The sequence below is a fragment of the Aphelocoma coerulescens genome, chromosome 1 (assembly GCF_041296385.1).
Source record: "Aphelocoma coerulescens isolate FSJ_1873_10779 chromosome 1, UR_Acoe_1.0, whole genome shotgun sequence".
Taxonomy (NCBI): domain Eukaryota; kingdom Metazoa; phylum Chordata; class Aves; order Passeriformes; family Corvidae; genus Aphelocoma; species Aphelocoma coerulescens.
Window position 1 is genome coordinate 4,352,600 of NC_091013.1, and position 18,124 is coordinate 4,370,723.

Below are 18,124 nucleotides of genomic sequence, written 5' to 3' on the forward strand. Positions count from 1 at the left end.
GGGGCTGCGGCCAGGGCTGAGCCGAGCCGGGAAGTTTCTCCCGTGGGCGCTGGGTCGGAGCAACTTTCCCGCACGGCCCCCGGGCAACCGGAGCGCCCGGAGCTCCGGGGGCCGTGCGGGAGAAACGCGAGGAGGAGCTCGCTTCGGGGGAGGGGGAGATGGAGTCGGGGCGTGGGTAAGCCGCTCCCTTCTTCTTCCTCCTCCTCCTCCTCCTCCCCCCTCGGCTGCTCCAGTCTGGCAGCCAGGCGGCCGCTGCCTCCGGCCGGAGCCGCCGCACTTGGGAAGCGATTCCCGGCCCCGCGCTGCCGCCGGGATGGGGACGCCGCTGGCGGCTCCCGGGTTGCTGCTCCTCCTGGCCGGCACCGCGGGGCTCTGCCGGGCGCTCTTCTCCCTCCCGCTCCGCGTGTCCCACCCCGCCGCCCCCGCCGGGTCGCCGCCCGCCCCGGTGGTGCTGCGGCCGGCGAGCGGCAGCCGGCAGCAGGATGCCCCCGGGGCTGCGGACGGCTTGGCCTTGGCCTCGGATCCCGGCGGCACCCTCAACTTTTTAGCCATGGTGGAGAACCTTCAGGGCGACTCCGGCCGCGGCTACTACCTGGAGATGCTGATCGGGACCCCGCCGCAGGCGGTAGGAGCGGGCCGGGGGCTGCGGGCTGGGGGCGCGGGGAGGGGAGGGGAAGGGAAGGGAAGGAGAGGGCCAAACTTGTCCGGGGTGGGAGCGACTCTGCCGGGCCCCCAGCGCAACGGGGCCCCCCGGTTCCAACGCAACTTTGTCGCCGTGCTCGGCGCTGGCGCCTCCTCCTTCCCCTTTCTCCCCCTTCCCGGGAGACGGGGCCGGTGCCCGGCGCGGGGGAGCGGCGGCGGCAGCAGAGACTTTCCGCCGGCCGGCAGGGAGGGGAGAAAGGAGAGAAGCAGCCTCCGGCTGCCCTGTCCTGCCCCTGCCCGGGCACTGCTCTGGAAATCTGCGGATCTGGTCCCCAGGCTTTTTTTTAGGCTGTGTCACGGCGTTTGGATCCGAAGCGAGTTGTTCTGCCAGTCGAACTGACCGTGTTCTAGAGACAGAGGGTGCTTTTTTTATTATTCTTTGCTTTTTTAAGCTGCTCTGCATCGTGATTGGATGCTTTGGAAGATCTTCCCGGTGCTCCCGGGAGAATCACTCGGCATCTTCCTGCTAAACTAAGTGATGGCTGGGCACAACCAGCCCCTTCGGTCGGGAATCCATGTGTTGCTCATTAACAGGGCAAAGAATGTGTGTGTTCTGAATATTGTTTTCAAATAGACCGTGTTGCCTTGAATCTTCCCTCTCTGCCTCCAGCAGAGTGGCTGAAGTTTGTTTCGGTTTGTTTTTTGGGTTTTTTTTTTTTTTGCCGTGTAGTTGCTCTTCCATCTGTGTCATGAGATCCCAGGAGGAGCGGTGCTGGGCTGCTGGTGGGGATGACTAGTCAGCTGAGTTGGGATTAATTTCCTGAGAGCCCTCGGGGCTTTCCTTCAGAACTTTTTGTTTGCTTCAGGAGTTTGGGTCCTTATGTTCCCCAGTGTAGACAGGGGAAAAAAAAAAAATCTTTATTCTTCTGCTTAACTCCCCTACGTAATAAAAAGCCAATGAATGCCAAAATGCGCAGCCAATAGGGAGTGTTCAGCCGTCATTGCATTTCTGGACGTCTGTGAGCTCTTTCTTTTTTTTGACCCTCGAATGTATGAGGATTGACCACATCATCTCTCTAATCAAAAGGTATCACACTAGGATCAATACATGCATTGAGAAAGGCTGGCATTGTTTTATAATCAATAAATAGGGTTTAAAAAAAAAAATCTAACTAGGTCTGACATATCAAGGTGTGGCCCAGTAGCCACAGAGGCCATGAAATAATTTTTCCTCCATGTTGAGTGATGCATATTTGAGTAGTTCTGTTAGTGTGGCGTGGTGTGTGCTTCATAACTCCAGGGAACATTCAAACATTCAATATTGGCTTCTGCCAGAATCGAGGCACCAGATTTGATTGGACTAATCACCCAATTCAGCATGTGTTAAATGAAAAAAAAAAAAAATTCAGGTAGAAAAAGTGGCTATCAAGCATATAATCTCCTTACATGTCTTGGGGGATTCTGAAATTGGAAGAAGTGGAGAAGGAAAAATGTGACAGGCCTTTAATGATATGACTGGAGGTCTAAGAGGGAGAAATGTGCTGCCCTCAGTACACCCAGAGGCTTCACTTATGCTTAACAGCTCGTATCACTTGTATGACGGGTGATGTAAGGTTTCAGCTAAACTTGTCTCTGATTTTTGTTTTTTCCACATGAAAAAAACATACTTTGAATCTGGCTGCAAAGCTTTTACTATTTTGAACTAGTTCCGACTTCTTGCAAAGTTAATTATTTTAAAGACCACCACTGGTTTGACACATGTGAGGTTTTATTTGCAAGTAGACCCACTGAGGTTGTAAGTAAGGTTATAAATGCTTCTATTTCCCAAATCAGATCTTGGTGTGTAATGACTCAGTGGAGCGCAGTTAGAATTTATTCTCTACTTTTGATGAGGATGAATTTGTTCTCTCGTTCCCTGGCTAAAACCAGAAGACTTAAAGATCACAAATGTACTTGCTGTTTTTCTGCTTTGCAATGAGTAGTATAAAGCTACAAAGCTGCTACTGTTGGTGCTGGAATGCTTCACATGCTGCTACTAAAAGCAAGTGTCTGGATAGTGCCAAGCGTTGGATTGTGTTAAGCTCCTTGGGCAAGTCGTTGCTGGAGCTGGGAGTGGGCTGTGCATGATCATGTAGAAAAGGAAAATCTTTTCCTGATTTAAATGCTCCTCCCAACCTGACTGCGCTTCACGTCAGAAGCTGCGCTGTTAAGTGATGCTTGGACACCTTCCTTTGCTCTTGCACCCCTCCAGCTTGGGACTTCCCAGCTCCCTGCCTCAGCCAGGCCTGCCCCAGGACTGCCAGCCCAGAGAGCAGGAACACTGCCCTGACATTTTGCCAAGGAGGAAGGAGGATGCTGGCAAGGAAGAGCGGAGGAGCAGCGCGGCTGCGCTTCTGTACTGAAAGGTTGATGGCACAGCTGCTGCTCTGGATGGGAGAGAGAGGGGATGGGGAAATGCACACAGGGCAGTGGGGGACCACGACCAAGTAGCAGGCTGTGAGAAGAGGCACCAGGTTTGATGTCGTGGTCACATCAGTGTTGGTGCCCAGTGACTTCGGGAGCGTGTGCGTCAAGTGTTGGAAGCTGCTGTGCCAGAATGGGGAATGAACATTTGTGAAAGGCTTCAGCACTACAGGGCTTGCTTTACTGCTCAACTGCATTTTTAAAATTTTTCCTTTTTTAATTTCTGTTCTTGGAAGGAAGCTACTATGACAGAATTTCGTTTTTCAGGTCATTTAAGGCATACTTTTTGGCTTTCATTCCAATTCTGATTTGTCATATAGCAGATAAACACAGCACAGAACTGCAATTCACAATGGCAGTTCTGAAACACTTGTTCTGATGGTACAAAAATAGAGCAGCTGTGTGAAGTCAAAATTTATTTTATTTCCAAGACAGGAAACTTCAGTGCAGTCAATCCAGTTTTGCAAAGTGTTTGCAGCCAAAGTGTTTCTGATCATTGCCAGTTTTATGATACAGTATCCTTCCTAATCCTATCAGATCTCCAGACCAGCTACCAGGTCGGTGTCAAATGTTATTACTCCCATTAATTCTTACTCATTCACATGTAGACCTGCTTAAGATTATGTGAAAGGTGAAAACAGTCTATTGAATTGAAGGGTGTGATGTATTTGTCCCTTATTTCATGGATGTGTTATGTGTCCTACTTCTGATGGATGATGTGCTTTATATCTGTCTGTATAGGTGCGCTTCTTCCAATTCCAGATTTAAATAAGAGGTGGCAAGAGCCCAATATGAATTGTATGCAGTGTTCTTAGTTATTTCTTTAAATAATCCGATAGAATTCCTTTGCTCTATCTTTTATTATTTTGCCTACCCTGAGATTATAGGCACTGTGAGAAATTGAATCAAAGATCACTTAGGGTTTTTTGCTATCTTCACTGCAGTTCTCTTCATATTAATTTTGTTTCTCCTACAAGCTTTTAACCAAAAGAATAGTCACTCTTAAAAAAACTCATGCTTTTCACAGCTTTCTTGAAGTCCATCTGGACTGCATTAAATGTTTGCAGGGACACTACCACTGCCTCATCTTGTCTCTTGTATGAGGTGGTGGTAGTCCTGCTGGTCCCACTGCATTTCTGAGCTGTGTTTTTATTGAGAACAGGTAAATGTTACTCCTGCAACTTCTCTGTGAAAGAGTGGCTGGGTGTGTGGCCCCTGAGAGCTCCGGTCTGATTAACGACAGAAGGATCCAACTTGTACTCTGAATGCCACTGCTTCTTTCTTTCAGTGTCAGTTTTTCATTCTGTGCACGAAGAGGCTTTTCTATCTGCTGTTTATCCTAATAGCAGTTTGTTCTGTGCATGGGGTGAGCAAAAAGCCCTTCTATAAACTTGCTCCCAAGTTTTAAGGTCAGCATGGATGTTGGGTCTAACGGCCTCCGCTGCAAAACACAAACTTCAGTTCCCACATAATTGGTGGGAGGTTATCTTCCCTTCCATTTCTTCCAGCTATTAAAGAAAGGAATGATAAAGAAGGATATGTATTAAATACCTCTAGTGTGTCACGGACTCAGAATTTATGGCTTCGTGTTCTGAAGGTGATGTACACACACATTAACAAGTTCTGAACTTGCAGCCATTATTCCTTAATTGCTGGTGGCTCTCATTCCCTGAGTGTTGGAAGGAATGAAGATGTGAGGAAAGATTCAGCTGCTCTTGTAATATGATTTCTGGTGTTGTGCTCTTCCCCAACAACCTCAGCTCCGCTTTCTTAATTTTGCTGAAAAGGGGCTCACTGTCTTTCTAGATACAAGTTTTACAATGTGATCTTTCTTGGTTCAAATATTAGAAGGCAGCTTCCATCTCAAATCTCTCTTTCTTTCTGTCTTTTTAATTTTATTTTGTTCAGTGATTACTAGGGTCTTTTGTGTTTATTTATGATTTCTTTATGAAAGCTGAAAAAACAAAGAGTTGAGAAGCAGAGTTCTGTGGTGCACTGGAGTGTTTTGAGGTGGCAGCATCAAAATCCCTCCAGATCTGTCTCACAGAAACACTATTGAAATGCAAAATATGCCTGTTGTTAAATGATGAGATGAGTAGATTTTGGTGGTTGTTGCTGTTGGATACCTGCAAAATAAAAAGGACAAAGACCTGGCAGTCGTAATTCAGGACTAATTCAGTGAACAGCTGCGGCCTAGTGGGCTGTGATGTATTTTTGACCCAAGACAAAGCAAACAAACATACCAGGTTTGGGTTGACAGAAAAATCCCTGCCTTTACAAATGAGCATTCCAGCACCTCCTTCCATTCAAAATTAGCCCTGGCAAAAGGGACTGCATGGAGGGAGTAGAGCCTGTACTATGGAATAACCCAAAATACGAGTGCTAATTACAGTAAATGGAAGAGGCTCACCGTGGTCATTCCTCAGGATGTGCTCTTCTCCCAGAGGTAGGGATTAGAGCCCCCCTAACTGCTCCTTTAAAGGTGTTTTCTCCTCGTCAGAGGATGAGTGGAAGCTTTATTATCCAGGGTCTCTGGTCATGGCAATCCTGAATTCAGATCCTGGTGGGTTGGTGCAGAAGAGCTGTTGTGAGCAGCAGGGGTGGTGGGAATAGGTGTCAGGCTCACATTTTTTACACTCTTTGCATTTCATTCTCTATCAAGGAAAAAGCATCAGTTAAATCTGGAAAGAGGAAAGTAGAGGGTGAGCGAATAACTGTTTTGCCTGATTAAGGTGTAAATTAGTTGAGATTTGGAGTAGAAATGAGATGAAAATGAACTAGTGGACGAAAGAAAGCCCATGTGGAATTTCCATGTGTTTGGTTCATTTGGATTATTAAGGAAGAAATCTTTCTCTTCTTGTTGTTTTGGGGTTTTTGTTTTGTTTTTTCTTCCTCCCCTCCCCCCCAACTAGAGGACTGTGAGCTCTAGGGACAGCGTCTGCCAAGAGAGATTTAAAAGCTACTACACCTTGCAAGAGTCTTCATTTTCTTGAAGAGCAGTTATGACTTTGAGTATGTGAGGACACATTAGCTATTACATTGCCTCCACATATTATTATCTTTGAAATTTTCTCACTCAGTGTAAGTGAGACGAGTCTGACCTGAAATGTTGTCTGGTCATTGTCAAGTACAGCTCTGTTTGAAGAAGGAAGCTGGTACAATGGCTTGCACGTGTGCCTCTCCAGTATGAGATGAACAGACCTCTCTCCCTTTTCCTACTGGCTGTAAAATACAGTTTTAATCATGCAAACAACTTGTGTAAATAAGTGAAGGAACTTGTTTGCTTCTATTTCAGCATAGATTAAGGCTTGAGATCAAATCTTCAAAGTAAAGGAGGCAGTGCTCAGCTGCCTTAAAAGAGGAAGTGTTTTTTCCTGCCATTGATGGGCCTGTCCTATGTCTTGGTGCTTCCCAGCCTGGGTTTGCTCTGTAGATCCAGCTCATGAAGCAAACACAGAACTTGTTCTAAGGTCACTTTTGCACCTGAATTTGTATCCATTAGCTCAGTGCTTTTCAAAGCACTTAAAGCAGCCCACAACTTGATAGATCTTATTTTCCTTTCTGCACGTGCCTCCATCACAGCCCGCCGTGTGACTGGATCGTGGCATTAAGGAACTGGGCTGGCAGGACCCAGCTCACTCGGGCTAGTAACAGCCTAGTTGAGACCAGGACCTCAGCATGAGCAATCCTCTGTGCTTTTCCCTTGACTTGCAACACTCAGGGAGCTCCTCTACCACTGGCAGCACCCTGAGGGAGCTTGAGTCTGCACCAACCCCATGATTTTGGTTTTGCTGCGGTAGCTCCTGCGTGCTCTGCACAGTGAAAGATGCAGCAGCCTGGGATCACCTGAGAGCCTCACCAAGGTGCTCTGCAAACTTCTCCCTCTTAGGATGAAAGTTTGGCCATGGCAGCTGCTGCTGCCCACATGCCCAGCCTGTTCAGCAGCCTTGCTCCAGGCGTGGCTGTCCGATGGACTTGTGGCCATGCACATCCAAGAGCAGCCACGTAGCAAAGTCAGCCCTGGAGCCTTCAGAAAGCCTCGGGGCCAGAATCAATGTTTGCTTCCTCTTTTGCCAAAGGCTGATAAAATAGCACCTTTTTTCCCCTGTTCTCTCTCCTCCCTCAGAGTTCTTCCCTCATTCTTCATTTTGCCTGTCTTTCCTACTGGTCTCGCTGCCTTTTTATGTCTAAGGGTATTTTTTGGGGAGGGCAGCAGGGGACAAATGTTTTAGACTTTTATTCTGGGGGGTTTTTTAAGAGTCCTTCTCAAACAGATAAAACCTGTGAGGTATCATGGGGAGGGAACTTGAATAAAACAAGCTAGATGGGGGAAAAAGATCTCATTCGAGTGAAAATTACAATTCACTGAATACAATTAATGTGTCATAATTAGGCCCTTTTGAAGGGAATCTGTTAAGACAGTAATTGCACTCTGCAATCCCTTTTTTCCCTCACCGCTGCTTACTAATAATTTGATATTGTGAAAAACAAATTACTTGTAGATTTTGTCCTCTCTGCTCAGCTTGCAAGTACTAAAATTAGTTGATTTTATTTAGCTTTGTGGTTGGCTTATTTTTGTACCTATTTACTAGCAAAAACTGCTGTTGAGGTACATTGCATGCTTTCAGGGAAAATGCTGGTCTCACATCCTAGGCTGGTCTTATTTTAAAAGAGGAAAGGTATTAATGCTGCAGTAACACTTGGTAAGCTCCTCCTCCCTAAACACAGAGAAGAATCCATCCTTAGGGATCCAAAACTCCAAAACTGGCACTTTTCTTTAAAGAAAAAGACTTGACAACTCAAGAACTGAGAGTCACCTTTCCACTTGAGGGAAGGATTAAAGGCCAGCTCCTGCCATTTGACAAGGGAAAAATAATTGGATACTTTTGGCAGCCGTCTCTCAGATAATTCCTTGGTATTTGTGAGTGGATCTGCCTGTGAGAGTGTCTCTCAGAAGAGCACCTTGGAGCCCACCTGGTGCTCAGGCTCAGGTCAAGGTCAGATGTGAGCATTTTCTCACCACCCAGGCTCTTTCTGCTTCTTACTTTGCTGCTATAAGAAGCTTCACACCAGAGAAAATCAGGGTTTGGGGCTTCTACAGGAACAAAAGGCTCACCTGCTTTGGGTCCTGCATATGCCAACTTGAAAATTTTATTGTGCTGTTTGGGAAGAAAAGAATTTGAAGAATGCCATTGGCAGCAATAGTTTTGACACAGACAATAAAATACTGGGCTGTCTCGTTTCGACTGCGGGATTTGGATCTATTTTCAAAATTGTGACTTCGTGAAATCTCGAGGGAGGATTTTTTCCTCACATTTTTTTTCCTATGTAAATGGAAACTTCACTTCCAAAATTCGGTTATGATACGTGCTGATACAGAAACCCTGACTGTCAGTGTTTGCAGGATAAGGAATTAACAGTTGTGGCATCTCTTCAAGGCCAGGCTGGATGGGGCTTTTAGCAACCTGCTCTAGTGGAAGGTTCCCTGCCCGTGGCAGGGGGCTGGAACGAGATGATTTTTAAGGTCCCTCCCAACCCAAACCATTCCATGATTCTCTGATTCAAGCCAGAGCACACTACACCAACTTGGAAGCTCTTCAGGGCAGTATTACTGTGCTGCTTAAGCATGGTTTGGAAAGGCTGTGCTTTTATTTGCTGTGCTGCCTGGTAGATGTCTGCTACAGGAAAGAGTGAGGTGTGAGGCGTGTCAGAGAATGATTCATCAATCCTACCTTTTCTGTGACTAAAGATATTTTTATTTAATTCATTCATTTTTCTTCTCAGTGACTCTCGGGTTGCAAATAAGACAGAGGAGTTCAAAGGTGGTCACACTTCCCAAAAGTCTGGGAGCTGCTGGAGCAATATAACATCTGATGCAGTCACAGTGCTTCAGTTTAACTGTCAGAGAGTAATCTTCTCATTACTTCTCAGAAGCAAAGTCCTTCAGGGAATAACACAAACATTTCACATGATCCAAAGTGCCAGATTTTTGCATTTGAACCGCTGAGATAAATAATGTTGGGGATGGGGAAAATTCACAAAATTGCTCAGGAGCTGTGGTTATGAACGCTGGTGTGTGCTACATGTTCCAGCTAAAATTAACTTTCATTTGCACTCTGCTGAGCCTTCAGGTTAACCTTGAATGACTTTTGGTCACTGGCAAGTGACCAGATGCCAGTGGTACTACCTGCAGCTTTTAATCCAGGTTTGGGAGCTTTTCTCCATGGCAGGTGTGCACAACAACGTTTGCTGTTGCCAGTGGGCGAAATTCCACAATTCCAGTGCCCTGAGCACCATCAGCTCCAGTGGTATGGATGGAATGGTTTGGGTTGAAAAGGACCTTCAGGATCATCCAATTCCAGCTCCCATCACACATCCACCATCTCACAGCAGGAGGTAACCCCTGGCCAGGGTAGAAGGTAGCTCAGTCCTACCTGCAGGTTGCTGTGTGGAGGAATGGGCTGTAGGAAGCTGTAGTCTGACGTGTGCTGTTATGGTGTGTCCTGGCAGACTTTATCAATCCCAGAGCATAACAAAGTCTTTTAACTTCCTGCCCTACAAACTCAATCTGGTATCTGGAAATGAAGCTGTGTTCCTGCATGCCTCTGTGTTCTCCTGTGTAATCAAGATTTTTATAGTGGAACTTGGTTAACAATTGTAATGATGTATGAGCCACGGGCAAAGCTGGTTCATTTCCCAGAGCTGCTGCCTCTCCAGTATTAGCCAGGGGAAAGAGTAAAGTATGAATGTTTGAGAAGGAGAGAGAGAAATAAATGACTCCAATAGCAGGGGGAGGAACAGTGCTGCTTTTAAAAAAGAGAATTTTTTTTTTTAAAAGCATATCTTATTTCATGTGAGAATCAAAACTGCCTTTTAAATTGTCCTGCCAAATTTTTAAGTAAAAATGTTAGAACAGATACGAATATAAAACATGATTCTTATTTTTAATTAATCAAACACATCATTATGACATTGCTTAACAGCTTTTTTTTCCTTTTCTTTTTTTTTTTTTTCTTTTCTCAATCAAATAGTCCTTCCTGATAATACGGAGCATAAAGCTGTTTTCTGTTTGTGCCTTTGAACTCCCTTGTATAATTCCAAGGAACACCCATGATGACAATCAAATTCTGCTTGGCAATATCCTAAATAGGTCAGGTGCAATGGGGAGCAAAAGCCTTCCGTCTGTTGTATTCCCTTTATTAATTGCCGGGGAAATAAAACCACTGGAGTTGCATCACCTTGTTTGTGCTCTGAGACCTAGGACTGCCTGTGCACACCGAAGATGGCACGGGGCACTGGGAAGCTGCCTGGCCCTACACCTTTTCCCCAGAGGGGTGGCACAACGTTTTTAACAGGAAACACAATCAGAATAACCAAATTCCAGTCCTTGTGACTGACATAGCTGAACTTGGGGGTTTTGTCCTGATCTTTCCCTCCTTCCCGTCTCTCGCCTGCACTGGCAGATCCAGTCATGTCCCTTTACCACCCTACCAGCCCAGTAGGTGTGTGAAAGTGTGGGATGGTGGCTGTTTCTGGGCAGAAAGGGAGGAAAGAGGTGGGAGCTGCTATGACAGGTGAGGAAGAGGTGGTTCAAGGTAGTTAAGAGGGTGGGATGGGCCTTTTCAGCTCCTCAGGCTGACACAACCCAGATCTTGTGTTAAATAAAATCTGGCAGTGCTGCAGTTCAGTCCTGAAGAACAAGTCATGGCATTTTTACAGCAGAGGTCATGCCTTGAAGTACAGGGAGTTCACAGCTGGCTTTCCAAGGTGTGTTCTTCTTTATTTACCTCTCCATACCCAACTATCCCGGCTAATCCAGGGATCTCACTGCGTGAACATGGGATTGTTTGTACTTTCTTTCCTGGCCTCCAGGAGGGACAGGCTGCTTTCAGAGCCATGAACTTCACCTAAGCAGCAAGGTGGGTGTTCCCATAGAATCATATCCATTGACTTTCATGTTTAAGAGAGGTTGGTTGCTTCACTGTTGTGGTGTGTGGATAGAGGAGACCCAGGGAAACCTGTGCTTATCCACTTTGGGTTTGTTACAGCGTTTAGGGGAACAGACTGGAAAATGTCTCTAAGCTTTCAGTGCCCTTGAAGAGAAGCACTAAAAAAACATAAGGAGGACTTCCTGAAAGCAGGCAGTGAGTGCAGCTAGGAAGATGTTCTCTCTAATGAGTGGTGCCCCACAGTGTGGGTATGGAAGTGCTGTTGGGAAGAGCTCGTTCTGGGGAGAACAGATAAGACTTGATGAGTCAGGAGTGTCCTGCTTTCACCTCTCCTCCTCACAGCTCTCCAGGCTTTCAAAAACCTTTGCTAACAAAACCTCATCTCCAAACCTAACATCTTGACAGAGGAGGGGGAAAAAAAACCTGGAAAGAATCGTGTCACTACAAAAGAGAGGTGATGGGGGGAGGAGAGGTGAGAGATCAGACCTGGCATGCCGCCTTCTGAAAAATCTGATTTTTCTCACTGCTGTCCTGTGCAAGTTTCATTTTCTTTCTATTTGCCTCCAAAATACAGCCTTTTGTCAAAGTTTTTCACTGCCTTCAAATCACAGAATTAGAGAATGGCCTGGGTAGAAAGAGAACTTAAAGATCATCCATTCCCACCCCCTGCCATGGGCAGGGACACCTTCCACTATCCCAGGTTGCTCCAAGCCCCATCCAACCTGGCCTTGGGCACTGCAAGGGATGGGGCATCTGAAACTTCTCTGGGCACCCTGTGCCAGGGCCTCACCACCCTCACAGGGAAGAAGTTTTTCCTAATATCCCACCTAACCCTACTCTCTGTCAGCTTGAAGCCATTCCCCATGTTCTTGTAAATAGTCCCTCTCAAAAACAAAACAAAACAAAAAAAACCACCTTCTTAAATACTGAAGGAGCAGCTTTGGCACTTGGTTTCACATCTCCAATGCAGTTTGAAAGCTGGGGTCTTACTTAAATTTGAGTCTGAAGCTCAGATCTGTGGTGTGAGGCAGACCTTTAAATAGAGGTAGAAATAAAGGAGTGAGACTGAACTTCTCCTGAAGGGTTTCTGCCTGCTGCTGAAGGACAAAGGGACTGTGGTGTCTTTGGCAAAAGGGAGATTACCAAAAAAAGAGCAGTGCTCATGAGGCTAGGGATGCCTCCTAGCCTAAGCTCAAGAACATCGGGAATGGGCTTCATTCCCCTGATTAATTTTGTTATTTCCAGATGGCACATTAAACATGGGCAGTGACTCACCTACAGGGTGAGGAAGGTTTAAAGATTAGTCACTTCAAGCCTTCTTGAGTTTGCTTAGCATGTCTTGGCTCTGTACATATGTATAAAACTGTTTTGGTCTCACTGCAGTTGGAGAGCTGTTGATTTAGTTTCAAAACAAGCTTTCTTTTTTTTTTTCTGTAGTGTAGGACTTCTGAGGCTAGGTAGAGAAGAAGAGTTAAAAATGCCTTTTTGGGTTTTTTTTTCAGTTTGATAGCAGTTTCTCTGAGTCTAATGAGCAATAGAGGAAAAGAGAAGAATGACCTGACAAAATAAATTGGAAGCTAATTTTGGAGAGCAAAAGCCTCGGAAAATTGAAATTCTGAACTGTATGCAGCTTCTAACTGTAATCATTCACTGGATATAATACATTAATGTAGGCTTACTGATTTCATTTCCTTAACCAAAAAAAAAAAAATTAAAAAAAAAAAAAACAAAGCAAAAAGCCCTCCTTAATATTGTATTCTGAAAGGTAATGCATTAGCATAATTCCTTTTTTTTTTTTTTTTACTCCCTTAAAAAAGCCCAACCTCTAAAATTCTTTGACATGAGTATGCTTTTTTAGAAGGAGCATGCCCTAAGCAGTGCTGGTGAACAGAACAGCCACAGCAGACACTTAACCTCAGACAGTGCCATGTTTACTGTGGAGCTGGAAGCTCTCCCTCTCCTCAGGTCCTCCGACAGCACCCTTAGCTCCATCTGATGTGGCTGGCCCTTGTCCCAAAGAGCTCAAGATCCTGCTGGAGCCCAGCAGGCCTGCTCTGAGGTGGGTACAGTCTGAGGTTTCCAAGTGAGAAAGTTTTATGCTGAGAAGGAGCCTGTGAGATGGGTGATGCCATTCACAAGCACATCTCCAAGAGTTAGGCTCTTTCTAGCTGGGGAATTATTGAATCAGTAGCTATCTCTCCTGCACCTTAAGTCACCCTGTTCTCCAGGGAGGGAGGGGTGAGCTCTGGATGAGACTCTTGCTAATTTAGGACGTGGCACAGAGCTTAGACATAGCCCGTCTCTAAACCGAGGCTGCGTGGGCACTGGGATTCCTCATGAGGCTTGCAGTTAAATGTGAGAGTGGCTCCCAGTGGCATTCGGCTTACAGCCTCCCTGTCTCGTCTGTGCTGTGCTGTAATTACCAAGAAATTGATTAATTTAGTTCCTTTACACCTACTAACAGGTGGAAACAGGCTTTTGTATTTAACAAGAGCTTTGTGTGCACTTGAGCGCAAATAGCTGATGTCTCATGCATTCATTCTTGAATTTCAGAGTGTTTGTGGGGGTTTTTTTAATCCTTCATTTATCTAGGCACTCATTATCTTTCCATTCAAGAACGTGTGTGGTATAAGTACAGTGAATTTACAGATTTTCCTCACTCAGATTTGGGAGCCCTCGGGGAACCTGCTGCTCTCAGTAAGCACTAACTCTACTTGTGGTTAAGTGTTGGTGGCTGCGCTGGGGAAGGCTGATGAAGGCACCTCTTGGCTTCCATGCAACCCCTTCCTTCTGAAAGGTTTGGCTCCCTGGGGGTCTCTGTGGCACCCTACATCTGTTAAAAGACTACCACTTTTCTCTTAGTCTTCTCAAGCTATTTAAAGCCTGACAATGCTTATTTACAGGTGGGTTTTTTTCTAGCTCTCTAGATCATTGTTGTTACTCTCTAATGAGTCCAGATTTTACTCAAAACCCAGTGCCTAGAGCAGGACTTCAGCTGCAGCTGGTTTATGTGAACCACAGGATTGCTTCACACACCTGGTTTTTTTTGCTCTGGGTTGTGAGGTGGGAGAGAGACTTGTGTCTGGGGGGAAAATACAAAAAAGAGGAAAAAAAGGTTAATCTTTTCTGAAAAGGCAATGAGACAAAATTGCTACGATTCACACAGCTCTAAGATAAGCAAGTAATGGCTCATGTTCAACAGCAAAGCATGTTCATATAGCATGAATAGGATGGATGTGCTGTATGATAAATCTAGACACAGCAAATAAATTTCAGCCTGAAAAATAAGATAGCACATGAGATGGCATGTGCAGAAAGAATGCTAATGTTTAGGAAACCGAGGGCACTGGCAGGAAGGAGAGCATAGAAATGAAGAATAGATATTTTGTTTTGTTACCAGGATTGATTGGCTGACTATTTTTTTTTGTCTTTAAACCATAATAGCCTTCCCTTATTGTCAAAATGATAATATATATAAAGCACTTCCTGTAATATTTTTCTTCAAAATGACTATTCATCAGTCCTGCAGTCAGATGCTCATATTTCAACTCACAATTTAGTTTAGCAAGTTTATACTTCAGAGCAATCTGTCATTTTAGCATTTGTGTTTTTTATACAAATCTCCACTACAGAAGCATGCAGTGCTCTTAAGCACGGATAGATTGGCTAATCCAGATAGTACTTTGTAATCTTCTGGCAAAGAGATTATTGCTTTTCAGGCAGGGAAAAGAAAGTATTCCTCCCAGTCTAGCAGTGCAGATCGTGAAGAGATTGAGGGGAAAAAATCTTGGTCTTCTGTGGGGCCCAGTGAGGGTGTCAGAGTTTCTGGGAATAGATGTTTTAAGTGGCTGGGGAAGAGAGTGAATGTGAAGGTGGTAAATGTGAAGGTAGCAAATGTAAAGGCAGACAATGTAAATCCCAGGTCCTGGCACCAGCTGGGAATGGAGTGAGGGGAATGGAGCAAAGGCCAAACACACTCTGGAGAGCTTGGCCTGCTGCTGCCACTTGTTCTCCTGTTGACTCCCCAGACTACAAACACAGCACAGTTTCTGTGACAAACTTCTGCTGTTGTGAAAGCAGGAATTATCTTTGGTGATAAACTTGACCTTCTGGTTTGCCCATGTTTTCATGCAGCAATAAATCACCTTCCTTTGCATCCCCGGAGCTGCAGTGAAATGTGGGCACCACCTGCTGAACAAACGTCATTAGAAAATTAATCTCCATTCTTTTTTTTTCCTTCCTCACAATGCCTCTCTTATCTTGGCTGCATGGGTGAGCCCTTCTTATGACCACTGGAGGGGTTTTTTTTTGGAGGTAGGAGCAGATAGGTCTGTTTTTCTCTGGTGAGGTGACCTCACTCAGAGCAACACTGGAAATACTTCTCCTCCTGGACTTGGTGTAAAATGTGGGTCTGTGCCCTTCCTCCTCCTCTTCCTCCTTCTCCAAGGTGAAGCATAATTCCATCCAAGCTGCAGAGGCTCATTTGGCTTTGGGGTGAGATGTTCCTCTGCTGCAGGGACTGCTTGTGAGCAGTGAGAAATGGGAGAGTCCATCCCTGCCCCAATGTTCATGGGCAGTGTGCCAGCCCAACAAGTTTACCTATTTTTATTTTCAGTCTTACCTTTTAAACAAAGTACATGTTATTCTGCAAGCAGAAATGTGTTTCTGTAGAGGCTTTTTAAGTTTTATGTCTGACTTTGCAGTCCTCTACATCTAGAGATGCTTCCAAAGATTTCTCTTAACTTGTCTTTTAAATTGCTTTTATTTCTGCATCTTTAGGGGAACAGATGAAGAATCTATATTAAAGCCTAGCCTTCTGATATTTTTTTTTTATTAGAAAGTAGGCTGTAAATGCTAACTCTGAGTAACACAGAGGGGAAAAAAACCATACAATGTGTCTGTGCTTAAAAAGCCACCGCATATTGTAACATTTCTAATTTGTAGAAACAAATTGCTGAAATAACCTGACAGTCAGTGCCAATAATAACACGTAATAACTGTGGGCAAACACAGCACATAGTAACTGGTGTTTTCTTTTCTGTGTGATGGTTGTAAGCAATTCTTGCCAGATGGGCTGATAATGTAATTAGGAATCATTGTGTTAAATGAGGCAGCATTTAAATTGCCAACTAATTTTCCTATCTATTAACCAGCTTGAAAAAGAAGAGCTGTTACCCAAATGATTTCTAGCTGCTAATCCCTAACAAGAAACAGTGTTTCTTTGAACTCTTTTTTTTTTAAGTACTGTCTAGCAGATTATTTTCTGGGGGGTTTATTATGTGTGGGACAAAATAAGAAAGAGAGTTAAGAGATGGTACAAGCTGAGGGGTGAGATGGGGTGGACTTCTACTAAGCCAGTACATTGTGATGTGTGGTAACAGCTCCTGAGCAGGTAATGAGATGGTTCCTATTTCTGCTCTCTACATGGGGATAAAAACTTTTTTACTTTGTCATAGTTCACCGTGTGACATGCTCCAGCAAGCAGAGTAGAATTACAAGCCCTATTTTGAGTGTGTGCTTTGGGAGAAATCATGAAAGCACAGCAGGACAAGATTTTGAGTGGCACATGAACATTACTGGTGTGGAATGGCTGCTCTTTACTGAGGACAAGAGAAGAGGGAAAAGAAAGGGGCACCCTTGGGTCGAGTTAAAATCCCAGAGGAGGCATGATGGCTTGTAGTTTTCATCAGGAAAAGAGATATCATTGCTAAAAGAGAGTAGGTTTAGATTAGATATTTTAAAAAATTCTTCCTTGAGGAGGGTGGTGAGGCCCTGGCACAGGGTGCCCAGAGCAGCTGTGGCTGCCCCTGGATCCCTGGAAGTGTCCAAGGCCAGGCTGAACAGGGCTTGGAGCAACCTGGGATAGTGGAAGGTGTCCCTGCCCATGGCAGGGGGTGGGACTGGATGATCTTTGTGGTTCTTTCCAACCCAAACCATTCAATGATTCTATGAATTCTTACAGAGCCAGATTCTTTGCTCTGCTGCCTTGTGAAGGAAAATTATCAATTATCATTAAGGTTTTGTCTGAATCCCAGAGTAAATGTAAGGCTGAATGAGACTGTTTATTGCATTTATGGCCCTTTCTGTGCAAATCCTATTCCTTTTTTTATTTTTCTTCCTACTGCCTATGCTTCAGCTGAAGCAGGAATGAAGAGCCAAATACATTTTTGCAATCTGGTTTCTTTACAGACTCATGGAATAGTTAAGGCTGGGAAAGACCTTTCTGTCCAGCCATCAACCCTGCACCACCTTCCATGATCATCAATTAACCATGTTCTCAAGTGCCACATCCACATGTTTGTTGAACACTTCCAGGCATGGTGACTCTACCACTTCCCTGGTCAGTCTGGTCCAGTGCTTTACAACAATTTCCGAGTAAAACTTTTCCCTAATATCCAGTCTAAACCTCCCCTGGTGCAGCTTGAGGCCATTCCCCCTCATCCTGTCACTTGCTTCCTGGGAGAAAAGACTGACACCAGCTCACTACAACCTCCTTTCAAGCAGTTGTAGAAATTGCAGCCTGTCCAGTTGTGGAACTTTACTGCTTGACCTAAAGGGATTGTTCAGACCTGTGAACTTGGGAAAAAAAAAATACAGTGTTTTTTTCTATGGACCAGTCTTTTAGTGGGGATGAAGAGTATCCCTAGCTCAGTGTGGGTGACCTGGGGAATCACATCAAAAGCAGAAGGTTTGCATGGCAAGCCCTAGGATTCCACACCTGGAAAAGGCTGTGGATGCTAAATCATGCAGACAGCTGCTTCAAAAAAGTGCATTTTGCACTTTCAGCCTGTGGGATTTGTTTTGTATATTTTTCTGGAAGTTACCAAAACCTTCCAGCCTCAAACTAAAAGAGGGAAGAGAAACTTCTACAAAGTCTGAGCGGGCCGTGTATGAGAACAGAGGCACCTTCTGTCCCAGCTAAGGGATACAAGCAACCTCTCTGCAGCAAAAAATGAATGATTGCTGCTCTCACTTTCCCTTGAAAATGTGAAGGAAGTCACTTTCTGAATGCATGGTGGATAACTGCAAATTGTTTTATGCCAGGCAGTTAAATGAGGCATGAATAATAA

At 44.9% G+C, this 18,124-nt stretch overlaps 1 protein-coding gene across 1 annotated transcript in view; it reads left to right on the plus strand.

The window, feature by feature from the left end:
- The first annotated feature begins 203 nt into the window (after positions 1-203).
- Positions 204-18,124, plus strand: part of BACE2 (beta-secretase 2) — a 51,221-nt gene continuing 33,300 nt past the window's right edge. The window contains exon 1 of the mRNA XM_069015781.1: positions 204-625. Coding sequence (XP_068871882.1) covers positions 314-625 — 312 coding nt within the window. The 5' untranslated portion in view covers positions 204-313. The remainder of the gene's footprint in view (positions 626-18,124) is intronic.